General features: G+C 45.3%; 1 protein-coding gene and 1 long non-coding RNA gene across 5 annotated transcripts; both read right to left on the bottom strand.

Annotated features, from left to right (window-relative positions):
* Window positions 1-1,437: 1,437 nt before the first annotated feature.
* Window positions 1,438-3,997, bottom strand: LOC116354035 (uncharacterized). 4 transcript variants are annotated; one of them, XM_031792956.1, is made up of 9 exons: window positions 3,841-3,923; window positions 3,652-3,719; window positions 3,183-3,202; window positions 2,805-3,005; window positions 2,452-2,622; window positions 2,159-2,361; window positions 2,033-2,077; window positions 1,765-1,859; window positions 1,438-1,657 (listed from the first exon to the last, which is right to left on the bottom strand). In XM_031792956.1, the coding sequence occupies exons 2-8, from the start codon at window positions 3,660-3,662 to the stop codon at window positions 1,782-1,784; spliced, it is 729 nt and encodes a 242-aa protein (XP_031648816.1). In that variant the 5' UTR covers window positions 3,663-3,719; window positions 3,841-3,923; the 3' UTR covers window positions 1,438-1,657; window positions 1,765-1,781. The 4 variants fall into 4 exon arrangements, with proteins under 4 accessions (XP_031648816.1, XP_031648815.1, XP_031648813.1 ...); XM_031792955.1 differs by having other exon boundaries at window positions 2,159-2,401; window positions 2,492-2,622; window positions 3,841-3,922; XM_031792953.1 differs by having other exon boundaries at window positions 2,159-2,622; window positions 3,841-3,997.
* A 10,870-nt stretch (window positions 3,998-14,867) lies between these two features.
* Window positions 14,868-15,410, bottom strand: LOC109876909 (uncharacterized). The gene is made up of 2 exons (XR_002253095.2): window positions 15,185-15,410; window positions 14,868-15,077 (listed from the first exon to the last, which is right to left on the bottom strand). It is a non-coding gene; the product is annotated as an uncharacterized LOC109876909 (long non-coding RNA).
* Window positions 15,411-16,551: the final 1,141 nt, after the last annotated feature.

Genomic DNA, 16,551 nt, shown 5'->3' on the forward strand with positions numbered 1-16,551 from the left:
TCTTATCGGCAGACTCAGGAGCCTCGGTTTTTCGGATGACTGCCTTGCCTGGTTCACCAATTACTTTGCAGACAGAGTTCAGTGCGTCAAATCGGAGGGCATGCTGTCTGGTCCTCTGGCAGTCTCTATGGGGGTGCCACAGGGTTCAATTCTCGGGCCGACTCTTTTCTCTGTGTATATCAATGATGTTGCTCTTGCTGCGGGCGATTCCCTGATCCACCTCTACGCAGACGACACCATTCTATATACTTTCGGCCCGTCTTTGGACACTGTGCTATCTAACCTCCAAACAAGCTTCAATGCCATACAACACTCCTTCCGTGGCCTCCAACTGCTCTTAAACGCTAGTAAAACCAAATGCATGCTTTTCAACCGGTCGCTGCCTGCACCCGCATGCCCGACTAGCATCACCACCCTGGATGGTTCCGACCTAGAATATGTGGACGTCTATAAGTACCTAGGTGTCTGGCTAGACTGCAAACTCTCCTTCCAGACTCATATCAAACATCTCCAATCGAAAATCAAATCAAGAGTCGGCTTTCTATTCCGCAACAAAGCCTCCTTCACTCACGCCGCCAAGCTTACCCTAGTAAAACTGACTATCCTACCGATCCTCGACTTCGGCGATGTCCTCTACAAAATGGCTTCCAACTCTCTACTCAGCAAACTGGATGCAGTCTATCACAGTGCCATCCGTTTTGTCACTAAAGCACCTTATACCACCCACCACTGCGACTTGTATGCTCTAGTCGGCTGGCCCTCGCTACATATTCGTCGCCAGACCCACTGGCTCCAGGTCATCTACAAGTCCATGCTAGGTAAAGCTCCGCCTTATCTCAGCTCACTGGTCACGATGGCAACACCCATCCGTAGCACGCGCTCCAGCAGGTGTATCTCACTGATCATCCCTAAAGCCAACACCTCATTTGGCCGCCTTTCGTTCCAGTACTCTGCTGCCTGTGACTGGAACGAATTGCAAAAATCGCTGAAGTTGGAGACTTATCTCCCTCACCAACTTCAAACATCAGCTATCTGAGCAGCTAACCGATCACTGCAGCTGTACATAGTCTATTGGTAAATAGCCCACCCTTTTTCACCTACCTCATCCCCATACTGTTTTTATTTATTTACTTTTCTGCTCTTTTGCACACCAATATCTCTACCTGTACATGACCATCTGATCATTCATCACTCCAGTGTTAATCTGCAAAATTGTAATTATTTGCCTACCTCCTCATGCCTTTTGCACACATTGTATATAGACTCCCCCTTTGGTTTCTACTGTGTTATTGACTTGTTAATTGTTTACTCCATGTGTAACTCTTTGTTGTCTGCTCACACTGCTATGCTTTATCTTGGCCAGGTCGCAGTTGCAAATGAGAACTTGTTCTCAACTAGCCTACCTGGTTAAATAAAGGTGAAATAAAAAAATAAACATTATTTTCCATTCGTTTTTATTAAAATGTTTAATATCGGCCCCAATTTCTATACATTACACCTGCAAGTGCTCTTAACATCAAAAGTAAAGACATTTTCTTAAGTACACCATGAATTTAAGATGGAATCCATAAAAACAATTAGCATGTCTTCATTGTTGGTACAAAAGTGGAACTGCTTTCATCACTTCTGGAACGAGGTCTTGAAGAGGGATGTGGATCTTGAAAAGATTAGAAAACATGAAACACAACATGTTAGTGGTCCTGATTTGACCTGTGATGGTTATTCTAATTACAATGACCACATGAATGACAACCTACAACCTACTTTGAACCTACTGGAACCTAATTATTGTCCCAGAAGCTCCGCTTCACATACAAAAGCCATGTACAGAGGTAGCTGTAGACTGAAGACACTGTGCACTGGAAAGAGAAACAGCTCCATTAATTCATTTATTTCAATTTGACTGATTTCCTTATATGATCTATAACTCGGTCAAATCTTTGAAATTGTTGCATGTTGTGTTTATATTTTTGTTCATTATAGTAGTTGATGATGTATAGTTACTTTTATCATTTGCAATGATTTGACATACCATGACACCGTTTAGAATCAAAGCTGGAAAACCACAACTTCTGGTCTGTAAAATAAAGGAGAGGAAGAATGAGTACATCAAATACAGAGATACTGTATTCAAAATGATGATTAATTGACATCATACCATGTCAAACTTCTGCCTAGTATTTCTGACTGCTGCATCATTGCGAGGACAGTCCAGTAGTCCCTGGCTCTCATGGAACAGACAGTCCACTGTGTCAAACTTCTGCCTAATATTTCTGACTGCTGCATCATTGCGAGGACAGTCCAGTAGTCCCTGGCTCTCATGGAACAGACAGTCCACTGTGTCAAACTTCTGCCTAATATTTCTGACTGCTGCATCATTGCGAGGACAGTCCAGTAGTCCCTGGCTCTCATGGAACAGACAGTCCACTGTGTCAAACTTCTGCCTAATATTTCTGACTGCTGCATCATTGCGAGGACAGTCCAGTAGTCCCTGGCTCTCATGGAACAGACAGTCCACTGTGAGTATTACATCACTTCTGGTCACTAGTCTGCTGCTGTCAGGTACAGTGGAGTCTGGGTTGAAGGTGTGATGCAGCACTACCAGAATGACATCTTTACCCACTGTCAAGAAAGAGAATGTGGGAATACGTCAAAATTAACCTATAAGCCTCTCAAATAAACAATGTAGTCATGTCATTCATGCCTTTGGTACATTTTGAGTAAATCTGGTGTGGAAAGAGAATATCTAGTATAGAGGGAAATAACATTGTTTAGGAAGTCATATTTGGGATGAGTTACTGTACTTGGAATCTGTTGCAGTGCTGCTTCAATATCAGTCCCGGCGCGGAAGACGATGGGACAGAAAGCCATGACGACATCACTCTCCTCTGGCGACTCGACTTCCGTAAAACATCTTGTGGTGTTGTTGAGTCGTCTCATAAACTGAATATGAGAATCCAAAGTATTGCCAGTCTCAACTGTGTAGTACTTCATCTTGTGTGCCACTGATTTAAGGTCAGAAAGGTCATTGAGAAATGTTAATGTTTTTGTTAATTGGCACAATGGATAGTTGGTTCATAGTTCAGCCAGCTATAACAGCATTGTAGGTTTAACCATTTACTTTATAGTGCACCCCTTCATCAAAATATGACATTATACATAAGAGTCCTGTTGAAAATTACCTCTGTGTTCCAACATGGATCTATAGAAAGTGAATGAACAGACAAAGGGGTTTATTAGTCTAGATAGATACATTCAGGATAGGAAAACATGTACATCAACCAGTGTGCAAACCATCTGTCTTATATATTTCTTAATTCCATTATTTTACTTTTTGGTTGTAGTGAATTGTTAGATATTACTAGATTAGAGAACACAAGCATTTATCTGCTAAATACATGTATGCAACCAATACAATTTGATTTGATCTTTCTCCATGGTGTGAGCTGCATACATCAGCGTGAAGCGATTTCACATTCTAAACTTTCACTTCACTCTCTTATCTTTCACAGTATCCAGCTCTAGAGTACTTCACCACCTCAGTCCTTCCACTGGACCACATGATTTCTTGGAATTAGAAAGTGAAAGTAATGTGTTATTGTAAATGTACTTACTGCCTCTGTTCTATTCTACATTCATAGAATTACTCACCTAAAAAACATTCCATTCAATTCTGCACTACCAGTTTCCACTTAACCAAGTGTACCGTTTTATTCCTGCTGTAGATAGAATTTAATATCTATCACAAAACCTTTCACGACACCCACCCAACTGTAAATGATAGCTATGGTGTTCATATTGAACATGAATTGTCAAATGAAATTAGGAAAATAGACTTACCCTGCAGCTATGGGACTCTTTTCTGTTGACTGTACTGCAGTTGTGGCTTAAATTGATTTGTTCTAATAGCTAAGAGAAAGTGAAACTAAATAGCATGAGATAATAAGGGGAGGGGCAATTTTTTCAGAAAGTCACAAATGCTGAGTTTACACAGGCAGCTGCGTTCTGATTTTTCTTCCACTAATTGGTCTTTTGACCAATCACATCAGATCATTTTCAGAGCTGATCTGATTGGTCAGAAGACCAATTGGTGAAAAAAAGATCAGAATTGGGCTGCCTGTGTGAATGCAACCATCTAGGCAATCTACAGTTCAAACAGTGGACACCACTGATTTGGTCAACAGCTGAGGAATGGGGCTGGAAAAATGTAACCACACTCACATTTATAGACAGATCTATGGATGCACCACCATCCATGATATAGAAATGATAGTTTTAGACAAGGTTGGAGGCTATGCAGTGTTTGTTTACAATTACACATTTAAAAACAATGGAATAAAACAAGCTTATATTTTGGGTTCTGATGGGGTTGACAGTTGAAGTAATCTCATAGTGCAATTAGAATTTATAGTCTTTAAGAATCAATGGGTGTATATATAATTAATTCAAAAGTCCAAAAATGTATGTAACAATAGCAGATTGTCACTTTAATATAAGGTAAATAACAGTAGTTAGACCAAGCACGATTTCAATTTGTTTGCTCGTCTCAATTTCTTAAAAATCTGTCCTCTCGTCCCCTTTACCTGCACTGATTGGAAAGACTTGACAGGTGAAACAACATGGTGGAAGCTCATCTTTAGTCTATTGACTTATGTATCCCCGTACATTGACTCAGTACTGGTAGTCCCTGTATAAAGCCTCGTTATTGATATTTTATTGAGTTACTTTTTATTGAATTTTAAACTTTTTTTTATTTGGTAAATAATATTTTAACTATTTCTTGAACTGCATTGTTGGTCAAGGGCTCATAAGTAAGCATTTCACGGTAAGGTCTACTACACCTGTTGCACATGTGACCCCAAAAAATTATTTGATAGAACATTTGATTTGATAGTGACACTAGCCGTCTCCACTCCTGGCACCTGCGGTAGAATATCATTAGGTTGAAATGTACGTTTAAAACAACTCAGAGCTTGGAAGTCTCAGACTTCAGTGCATTCTAAACAACGGTTCATCAGAAAATAAAATGGGGGGGGGAATTCTTTGAATGGTCATTTAATTCTTCCAATTCGGGAACTCGGGCCCATTTCTAAAGCTCCGACTTTCTGACCTGAGGATCACTGACATCATGGTTTATTTTTTCGAATTGCCAGTTGTTTTGAACGCAGCATATTTTCAACCAGAGATCATAATTCATGTTCTATAACGTGCAGCCCCACCCCATAGGGTAGCTCTGCTCTGAGGTGGTTTCCCCTGCTGCCTAGGCAGCGAATAGCCTGAGAGAAAATGATGCACCCAACTGCAGCCAATGGGAGTACAGGTGTCCCTATATAAGGGGATGCTTCCTCTCAATCAGCCTCCCATTATTTTCAGCGACTGGACTGAAGAAGCCGAGAAAATAAGTGTCAGGACAAACCTGATGTCGATCTCCAAGTCCTCGACGTCGTCCTTCTAAATGACCATTTCCACCCAAAAGCTCTTTTGAGCTCAGTGTCGCTGCTCCACTATGGCGACTGTAGACTCACACAACATATGTTTTGTGTGCCTAGGATCACAGCACGCTAGGGGCGGCCTCACAGATCCCCCGGAATGCCCTAGCATGTTGCCTCTAGAGAAGACGAAGATATTGGGAAGTGTTTGGATTTTTCTCTCGAACCCCCCCTCCCAATGGAGAGTGCAAGGTTTTTCTCATCCTTGGGCGAGGAAGAGACGGGCTCTGAAATTTCAGCAGCCCTCTCCTACGCAACAGCCTCTCTCTCTGCGCTCTGATTTTCCAGGGCTCATTGAGCGAGATGGCTGGAGATCACGCTGCCCTCCATTCTCTCCAACCCGGAAGTAGATATGATGGAGGGCGGCCCCTACTCTAGACCAAAAAGGGCGGTGGTGCCACTGGGAGCCGGCAAAAATCTTTACCCCCCATTCACCAGAGTGGACGGCAGACGACCCCAGGGGATCCCCAGGCTCGAGGACACCATGGCTGCGTACCTCGTCCCGGGTACGAGCTCCTGGCCGTCACCCAGAAAACCCACTCTACCTACAACAAAGTACCGGCTCACAGCTCAGCTGGTAGAGAAGTCCTTTACACTAGAGGTCCAGGCTGTAGCAGCCGTGATTAATATTGCCCTTCTGGCAGCCTCTCTGTCCCTTCTCACCACGGGTAACACTGAGCTGTCAGGAGAGGAGATATAAGAGGCGTCAAGAATTTCCGGCGCCATACTTCATCTCACCCAGGCGTTGGCTGTGTGTGTGGGAAGGTCCATGGCCACTTCGGTGGTCGCGGAGTGACACCTCTAGCTGTCTTTGACGGCCATGAAGGAATCCGACAAAGCCGCCCTGCAGAACGCCCCCACGACAGAGCGTTTTGGGAAGACAGAGGAAGCAGCTATCTAGACAACTGCCATTGGCAGGAGGGTCTAGATCACGTCCCAGAGAGGCACCCAGCTTCACTCTCTAGTAGACCTGGGTCTACAGCCAGACGGAGAGCCCGTTGAACCGCAGCACCTCGGTGGGCCGTATAGGCCCGGCACCTCTGGCACCTTCCACCTCTCCTGCAGCACCAGAGAGAGCAGCCGCTCCACAGGCTATATTCGCCCTACTTCCTAGTGCCAAAAAAGATGGGGGGAAATGAGGCCAATATTGGATCTACGCAGTCTCAACGAGGCCCTTTCGAATGCTTACGACAAAACGTCTGCTGGAATGTGTCCACACCAAAGACTTTTGTATAAGCATAGACCTACAGGACACGTACTTCCATGTGCCGGTAATCCGCGTCACCGGAAGTTCCTGCGTTTTGCCTTCCAAGCATCCCGGAGTCGCCCCTTTACTATTGACAATGAGATTGGTGTTTTGCGGGTACCATTTAATGAAGCTGCCATTTGAAGACTTGTGAGGCGTCTGTTTCTCAAACTAGCCACTTTAATGTACTTGTCCTCTTGCTCAGTTGTGCACCAGGGCCTCCCACTCCTCTTTCTATTCTGGTTAGGGCCAGTTTGCACTGTTCTGTGAAGGGAGTAGTACACAGCGTTGTACGAGATCTTCAGTTTCTTGGTAATTTCTTGCATGGAATAGCCTTCATTTCTCAGAACAAGAATAGTCTGACGAGTTTCAGAAGAAAGCACTTTGTTTCTGGCCATTTTGAGCCTGTAATCGAATCCACAAATGCTGATTCTCCAGATATTCAACTAGTCTAAAGAAGGCCAGTTTTATTGCTTCTTTAACCAAAGTCGGACCAAAATGCGGCGTGTAGATTGCGATCCATGTTTAATAAACAAACGTAAAAACACGAATCAATACAAACACTACAAAACAAAGAACGTAAATGAACGTAACGAAAACCGAAACAGTCCTATCTGGTGCAAACACAGAGACAGGAACAATCACCCACAAAACACACAGTGAAACCCAGGCTACCTAAATATGGTTCCCAATCGGAGACAATGACTAACACCTGCCTCTGATTGAGAACCATATCAGGCCAGACATAGAAATAGACAAACTAGACATGAAACATAGAATGCCCACTCAGCTCACACCCTGACCAACCAAAACATAGAAATATACAAAGTAAACTATGGTCAGGGTGTGACAGAACAACAGTTTTCAGCTGTGCTAACATAATTGAAAAGGGGTTTTCTAATGATCAATTAGCCTTTTAAAATGATAAACTTGGATTAGCTAACACAACGTGCCATTGGAAAACAGGAGTGATGGTTGCTGATAATGGGACACTCATGCCGTCCCTGGGGGGGGTGCGTCACCTGAGTGGGTTGATTCACTGTTGTGGTCATCCTGTCTGGGTTGGCGCCCCCCCCCCTTGGGTTGTGCCGTGGCGGAGATCTTTGTGGGCTATACTCAGCCTTGTCTCAGGATGGTAAGTTGGTGGTTGAAGATATCCCTCTAGTGGTGTGGGGGCTGTGCTTTGGCAAAGTGGGTGGGGTTATATCCTTCCTGTTTGGCCCTGTCCGGGGGTGTCCTCGGATGGGGCCACAGTGTCTCCTGACCCCTCCTGTCTCAGCCTCCAGTATTTATGCTGTAGTAGTTTATGTGTCGGGGGGCTGGGGTCAGTTTGTTATATCTGGAGTACTTCTCCTGTCCTATTCGGTGTCCTGTGTGAATCTAAGTGTGCATTCTCTAATTCTCTCCTTCTCTCTTTCTTTCTCTCTCTCGGAGGACCTGAGCCCTAGGACCATGCCCCAGGACTACCTGACATGATGACTCCTTGCTGTCCCCAGTCCACCTGGCCATGCTGCTGTTCCAGTTTCAACTGACCTGAGCCCTAGGACCATGCCCCAGGACTACCTGACATGATGACTCCTTGCTGTCCCCAGTCTACCTGGCCATGCTGCTGCTCCAGTTTCAACTTCCACCTGACTGTGCTGCTGCTCTAGTTTAAACTGTTCTGCCTTATTATTATTCGACCATGCTGGTCATTTATGAACATTTGAACATCTTGGCCATGTTCTGTTATAATCTCCACCCGGCACAGCCAGAAGAGGACTGGCCACCCCACATAGCCTGGTTCCTCTCTAGGTTTCTTCCTAGGTATTGGCCTTTCTAGGGAGTTTTTCCTAGCCACCGTGCTTCTACACCTGCATTGCTTGCTGTTTGGGGTTTTAGGCTGGGTTTCTGTACAGCACTTTGAGATATCAGCTGATGTACGAAGGGCTATATAAATAAATTTGATTTGATTTGATTTGTATACCTAAACTCAGCAAAAAAAGAAACATCCCTTTTTCAGGAACCCTGTCTTTAAAAGATAATTCGTAAAAATCCAAAGAACTTCACAGATCGTCTTTGTAAAGGGTTTAAACGCTGTTTCCCATGCTTGTTCAATGAATCATAAACAATAAATGAACATGCACCTGTGGAACGATCGTTAAGACACTAACAGCTTACAGACGGTAGGCAATTAATGCCACAGTTATGAAAACTTAGGACACTAAAGAGGCCTTTCTACTGACTCTGAAAAACACCAAAAGAAAGATGCCCAGGGTCCCTGCTCATCTGTGTGAGCGTTCCGTAGGCATGCTGCAAGGAGGCATGAGGACTGCAGATGTGGCCAGGGCCAGGGCAATAAATTGCAATGTCCGTACTGCGAAACGCCTAGGACAGTGCTACAGGGAGACAGGGCGAACAGCTGATCGTCCTCAGTGGCAGGCCACGTGTTACAACACCTGCACAGGATCGGTACATCCAAACATCACACCTGCGGGACAAGTACAGGATGGCAACAACAACTACCCGAGTTACACCAGGAACCAGGAACGCACAATCCCTCCATCTGTGCTCAGACTGTCCGCAATTTTTTAAATTATTTTATTTCACCTTTATTTAACCAGGTAGGCTAGTTGAGAACAAGTTCTCATTTGCAACTGCGACCTGGCCAAGATAAAGCATAGCAGTGTGAGCAGACAACAAAGAGTTACACATGGAGTAAACAATTAACAAGTCAATAACACAGTAGAAAACAAAGGGGGAGTCTATATACAATGTGTGCAAAAGGCATGAGGTAGGCAAATAATTACAATTTTGCAGATTAACACTGGAGTGATGAATGATCAGATGGTCATGTACAGGTAGAGATATTGGTGTGCAAAAGAGCAGAAAAGTAAATAAATAAAAACAGTATGGGGATGAGGTAGGTGAAAAAGGGTGGGCTATTTACCAATAGACTATGTACAGCTGCAGCGATCGGTTAGCTGCTCAGATAGCTGATGTTTGAAGTTGATGAGGGAGATAAAAGTCTCCAACTTCAGCGATTTTTGCAATTTGTTCCAGTCACAGGCAGCAGAGTACTGGAACGAAAGGCGGCCAAATGAGGTGTTGGCTTTAGGGATGATCAGTGAGATACACCTGCTGGAGCGCGTGCTACGGATGGGTGTTGCCATCGTGACCAGTGAGCTGAGATAAGGCGGAGCTTTACCTAGCATGGACTTGTAGATGACCTGGAGCCAGTGGGTCTGGCGACGAATATGTAGCGAGGGCCAGCCGACTAGAGCATACAAGTCGGAGTGGTGGGTGGTATATGGTGCTTTAGTGACAAAACAGATGGCACTGTGATAGACTGCATCCAGTTTGCTGAGTAGAGTGTTGGAAGCCATTTTGTAGATGACATCGCCGAAGTTGAGGATCGGTAGGATAGTCAGTTTTACTAGGGTAAGCTTGGCGGCGTGAGTGAAGGAGGCTTTGTTGCGGAATAGAAAGCCGACTCTTGATTTGATTTTCGATTGGAGATGTTTGATATGAGTCTGGAAGGAGAGTTTGCAGTCTAGCCAGACACCTAGGTACTTATAGATGTCCACATATTCTAGGTCGGAACCATCCAGGGTGGTGATGCTAGTCGGGCATGCGGGTGCAGGCAGCGACCGGTTGAAAAGCATGCGTTTGGTTTTACTAGCGTTTAAGAGCAGTTGGAGGCCACGGAAGGAGTGTTGTATGGCATTGAAACTTGTTTGGAGGTTAGATAGCACAGTGTCCAAAGACGGGCCGAAAGTATATAGAATGGTGTCGTCTGCGTAGAGGTGAATCAGGGAGTCGCCCGCAGCAAGAGCAACATCATTCATATACACAGAGAAAAGAGTCGGCCCGAGAATTGAACCCTGTGGCACCCCCATAGAGACTGCCAGAGGACCGGACAGCATGCCCTCCGATTTGACACACTGAACTCTGTCTGCAAAGTAATTGGTGAACCAGGCAAGGCAGTCATCCGAAAAACCGAGGCTCCTGAGTCTGCCGATAAGAATATGGTGATTGACAGAGTCGAAAGAATTGGCAAACCTTAGATAGGCAGGGCAGGATGGATAGGCTGAGAGAGGCTGGACTGAGGCTGGACTGAGGGCTTGTAGGTCTATTGTAAAGGCAGGTCCTCACCAGACATCATCGGCAACAACGTCGCCTATGGGCACAAACCCACCGTTGCTGGACCAGACAGGACTGGCAAAAAGTGCTCTTCACTGAAGAGTCGCGGTTTTGTCTCACCAGGGGTGCTGGTCGGATTCGTGTTTATCGTGGGAGGAATGAGCGTTTCACCGAGGCCTGTACTCTGGAGCGGGATCGATTTGGAGGTAGAGGGTCCGTCATGGTCTGGGGCGGTGTGTCACAGCATCATCGGACTGAGCTTGTTGTCATTGCTTGCAATCTCAACGCTGTGCGTTACAGGGAAGACATCCTCCTCCCTCATGTGGTACCCTTCCTGCAGGCATGACAATGCCACCAGCCATACGGCTTGTTCTGTGCATGATTTCCTGCAAGACAGGAATGTCAGTGTTCTTCCATGGCCAGCGAAGAGCCCGGATCTCAATCCCAATGAGCACGTCTGGGAGCTGTTTGATCGGAGGGTTAGAGCTAATGCATTCCCCCCCAGAAATGTCCGGGAACTTGCAGGTGCCTTGGTGGAGGAGTAGGGTAACATCTCACAGCAAGAACTGGCAAATCTGTATCTCCTCCATGAGGAGGAGATACACTGCAGTACTTAATGCAGCTGGTGGTCACACCAGATACTGACTGATACTGACTGTCACACCAGATACTGACTGTTTTGATTCTGACCCACCCTTTGTTCAGGGACACATTATTCAATTTCTGTTAGTCACATGTCTGTGGAACTTGTTCAGTTTGTCTCAGTTGTTGACTCTTAAGTTCATACAAATATTTACACGTTAAGTTTGCCTTAAATAAAACGCAGTGAGAGGACATTTATTTTTTGCAGAGTTTATAAGACTTGGCTGTGATCAATGACTGTATATATATATATATATATATATATATATATATATATATATATATATATATATATATATATATATATATATATTACTCTATCACAGGGTAGAATAAAAAACTGTGATTTTTAAAACCGGCAGTGAGTTTCTAGCCCAAGGAAGGGTATTTTCACTGCGAATCTGTGTTTGAAAATGTGTTTTTAAAATGTGCTTAGATGTCATCGGGTAGAACTTAACATATGTTAACACTGGTATTGTGCTTTGTATTGTGCTGGAGATAATGAAAATTAGGTTGAAAAGTGGTGGAGTTGCCATTTAAGGATTTGATTGACGCTGGTCCGACCAAGCTGACTCCACACTCCAAGACTGCTTCCATCACGTGGACTGGGAGATGTTTCGTATTGCGTCAGATAACAACATTGACGAATACGCTGATTCGGTGTGCGAGTTCATTAGAACGTGCGTTGAAGATGTCGTTCCCATAGCAACGATTAAAACATTTCCTAACCAGAAACCGTGGATTGATGGCAGCATTCGTGTGGAACTGAAGGCGCGAACCACTGCTTTTAATCAGGGCAAAGTGTCTGGTGACATGACTGAATACAAACAGTGCAGCTATTCCCTCCGCAAGGCTATCAAACAAGCTAAGCGCCAGTACAGAGACAAAGTAGAATCTCAATTCAACGGCTCAGACACAAGAGGCATGTGGCAGGGTCTACAGTCAATCACGGACTACAGGAAGAAACCCAGCCCAGTCACGGACCAGGATGTCTTGCTCCCAGGCAGACTAAATAACTTTTTTGCCCGCTTTGAGGACAATACAGTGCCACTGACACGGCCTGCAACGAAAACATGCGGTCTCTCCTTCACTGCAGCCGAAGTGAGTAAGACATTTAGACGTGTTAACCCTCGCAAGGCTGCAGGCCCAGACGGCATCCCCAGCCGCGCCCTCAGAGCATGCGCAGACCAGCTGGCCGGTGTGTTTACGGACATATTCAATCAATCCCTATACCAGTCTGCTGTTCCCACATGCTTCAAGAGGGCCACCATTGTTCCTGTTCCCAAGAAAGCTAAGGTAACTGAGCTAAACGACTACCGCCCCGTAGCACTCACATCCGTCATCATGAAGTGCTTTGAGAGACTAGTCAAGGACCATATCACCTCCACCCTACCTGACACCCTTGACCCACTCCAATTTGCTTATCGCCCAAATAGGTCCACAGATGATGCAATCTCAACCACACTGCACACTGCCCTACCCACCATTGTTCCTGTTCCCAAGAAAGCTAAGGTAACTGAGCTAAACGACTACCGCCGACTACCGCCCCGTAGCACTCACATCCGTCATCATGAAGTGCTTTGAGAGACTAGTCAAGGACCATATCACCTCCACCCTACCTGACACCCTTGACCCACACCCTTGACCCACACTCACCCAGGTGGTGAGGGTAGGCAACAACATCTCCTCCCCGCTGAGGCCCCACAAGGGTGCGTTCTGAGCCCTCTCCTGTACTCCCTGTTCACCCACGACTGCGTGGCCATGCACGCCTCCAACTCAATCATCAAGTTTGCGGACGACACAACAGTGGTAGGCTTGATTACCAATAACGACGAGACGGCCTACAGGGAGGAGGTGAGGGCCCTCGGAGTGTGGTGTCAGGAAAATAACCTCACACTCAACGTCAACAAAACTAAGGAGATGATTATGGACTTCAGGAAACAGCAGAGGGAACACCCCCCCATCCACATCGATGGAACAGTAGTGGAGAGGGTAGCAAGTTTTAAGATCCTCGGCATACACATCACAGACAAACTGAAATTGGTCCACTCACACAGACAGCATCGTGAGGAAGGCGCAGCAGCGCCTCTTCAACCTCAGGAGGCTGAAGAAATTCGGCTTGTCACCAAAAGCACTCACAAACTTCTACAGATGCACAATCGAGAGCATCCTGGCGGGCTGTATCACCGCCTGGTATGGCAACTGCACCGCCCTCAACCGTAAGGCTCTCCAGAGGGTAGTGAGGTCTGCACAACGCATCAACGGGGGCAAACTACCTGCCCTCCAGGACACCTACACCACCCGATGCTACAGGAAGGCCATAAAGATCATCAAGGACATCAACCACCCGAGCCACTGCCTGTTCACCCCGCTGTCATCCAGAAGGCGAGGTCAGTACAGGTGCATCAAAGCTGGGACCGAGAGACTGAAAAACAGCTTCTATCTCAAGGCCATCAGACTGTTAAACAGCCACCACTAACATTGAGTGGCTACTGCCAACACACTGTCAATGACACTGACTCTACTCCAGCCACTTTAATCATGGGAATTGATGGGAAATGATGTAAATATATCACTAGCCACTTTAAACAATGCTACCTTATATAATGTTACTTACCCTACATTATTCATCTCATATGCATACGTAGATACTGTACTCTATATCATCGACTGCATCCTTATGTAATACATGTATCACTAGCCACTTTAACTACGCCACTTGGTTTACATACTCATCTCATATGTATATACTGTACTCGATATCATCTACTGTATCTTGCCTATGCTGCTCTGTACCAACACTCATTCATATATCCTTATGTACATATTCTTTATCCCCTTACACTGTGTATAAGACAGTAGTTTTTTTGGAATTGTTAGTTAGATTACTTGTTCGTTATTACTGCATTGTCGGAACTAGAAGCACAAGCATTTCGCTACACTCGCATTAACATCTGCTAACCATGTGTATGTGACAAATAAAATTTGATTTGAATAAGGAATTTCATTTAAGGCCTATTTGATGCTGTAGCCTCCATTTGGTGTTTACAGCCACCTTGACTTCAACAACCTGACCAGGGGACACAAACCAGAATGTACTGTTTTGTTTAAATGTCTTTTCCCTCACTTTTGAGCTCAGTTTACTCAGTCAAAGAGTGAGGCCTTTGTATGCCTGTTACCAACTCCTACAAAAGAGAAAGATATCTGTATTGAGTTTGTGGCTAGCAAGTTTTCCTTGGGTCAGGCAACCCAGGTTACCCCCCACTGTTTGCTACACTGGTGTCAGAAGTATGATGTATGTGTAAACTAGCAGTGATGTTGAGATGCATCCCCTTCCACAGATCCTGTTTCTTCTTTATTATTTTCCATTCGTTTTTATTAAAATGTTTAATATCGGCCCCAATTTCTATACATTACACCTGCAAGTGCTCTTAACATCAAAAGTAAAGACATTTTCTTAAGTAGACCATGAATTTAAGATGGAATCCATAAAAACAATTAGCATGTCTTCATTGTTGGTACAAAAGTGGAACTGCTTTCATCACTTCTGGAACGAGGTCTTGAAGAGGGATGTGGATCTTGAAAAGATTAGAAAACATGAAACACAACATGTTAGTGGTCCTGATTTGACCTGTGATGGTTATTCTAATTACAATGACCACATGAATGACAACCTACAACCTACTTTGAACCTACTGGAACCTAATTATTGTCCCAGAAGCACCGCTTCACATATGAAAGCCATGTACAGAGGTAGCTGTAGACTGAAGACACTGTGCACTGGAAAGAGAAAAATGACTTGTGTGAGATCTACAGCAGTACTGACTCTTGTTTAACAGTTCCATTATGACAGACACCATCCATAAGTTTGACTTCTATTTTTGGCCTTGCTGCTGCTCCAGTTTCAACTGTTCTGCCTGCAGCTATGGAATCCTGACCTGTTCACCGGATGTGCTACCTGTCCCAGACCTGCTGTTTTCAACTCTCTAGAGACAGCAGGAGTGGTAGAGATACTTTTAATGATCGGCTATGAAAAGCCAACTGACATTTACTCCTGAGGTGCTGACTTGCTGCACCCTCGACAACTACTGTGGTTATCATTGTTTGACAATGCTGGTCATCTATGAACATTTGAACATCTTGGCCATGTTCTGTTATAATCTCCACCCAGCACAGCCAGAAGAGGACTGGCCACCCCTCATAGCCTGGTTCCTCTCTGGGTTTCTTCCTAGGTTTTGGCCTTTCTAGGGAGTTTTTCCTAGCCAACGTGCTTCAGCACCTGCATTGCTTGCTGTTTGGGATTTTAGGCTGGGTTTCTGTACAGCACTTTGAGATATCAGCTGATGTACGAAGGGCTATATAAATTGATTTGATTTGACTGGGGACAGCAAGGAGTCATCATGTCAGGTAGTCCTGAAGCATGGTCCTAGGGCTCAGGTCCTCTGAGAGAAAGAGAGAATTAGAGAGAGCATACTTAAATTCACACAGGACGCCGGATAAGACAGAAGTACTCCAGATATAACAAACTGACCCTCGCCCCCCGACACATAAACTACTGCAGCATAAATACTGGAGGCTGAGACAGGAGGGGTCAGGAGACACTGCGGCCCCATCCGACGATACCCCCGGACAGGGCCAAACAGGAAGGATATAACCCCACCCACTTTGCCAAAGCACAGCCACCACACCACTAGAGGGATATCTTCAACCACCAACTTACCATCCTGACAAGGCCGAGTATAGCCCACAAAGATCGCCATGGCATCAACCCAGACAGGACGATCACGTCAGTGACGCACCCCTCCTAGGGACGGCATGAAAGAGCACCAGTAAGCCAGTGACTCAGCCCCTGTAATAGGGTTAGAGGCAGAGAATCCCAGTGGAAAGAGGGTAACCGGCCAGGCAGAGACAGCAAGGGCGGTTCGTTGCTCCAGAGCCTTTCCGTTCACCTTCCCACTCCTGGGCCAGACTACACTCAATCATATGACCCACTGAAGAGAGGAGTCTTCAGTAAAGACTTAAAGGTTGAGACCGAGTCTGCGTCTCTCACAT

Source organism: Oncorhynchus kisutch, linkage group LG16, assembly GCF_002021735.2.
Source record: "Oncorhynchus kisutch isolate 150728-3 linkage group LG16, Okis_V2, whole genome shotgun sequence".
Classification (NCBI taxonomy): domain Eukaryota; kingdom Metazoa; phylum Chordata; class Actinopteri; order Salmoniformes; family Salmonidae; genus Oncorhynchus; species Oncorhynchus kisutch.

Coding starts and splice junctions, on each gene's coding strand:
- LOC116354035 (XM_031792953.1), bottom strand. Junction 3,006..3,182: donor ATCCATGTTGGAACACAGAG/GTAATTTTCAAC, acceptor ACCTTAAATCAG/TGGCACACAAGATGAAGTAC. Junction 2,078..2,158: donor CTAGGCAGAAGTTTGACATG/GTATGATGTCAA, acceptor TTTATTTTACAG/ACCAGAAGTTGTGGTTTTCC.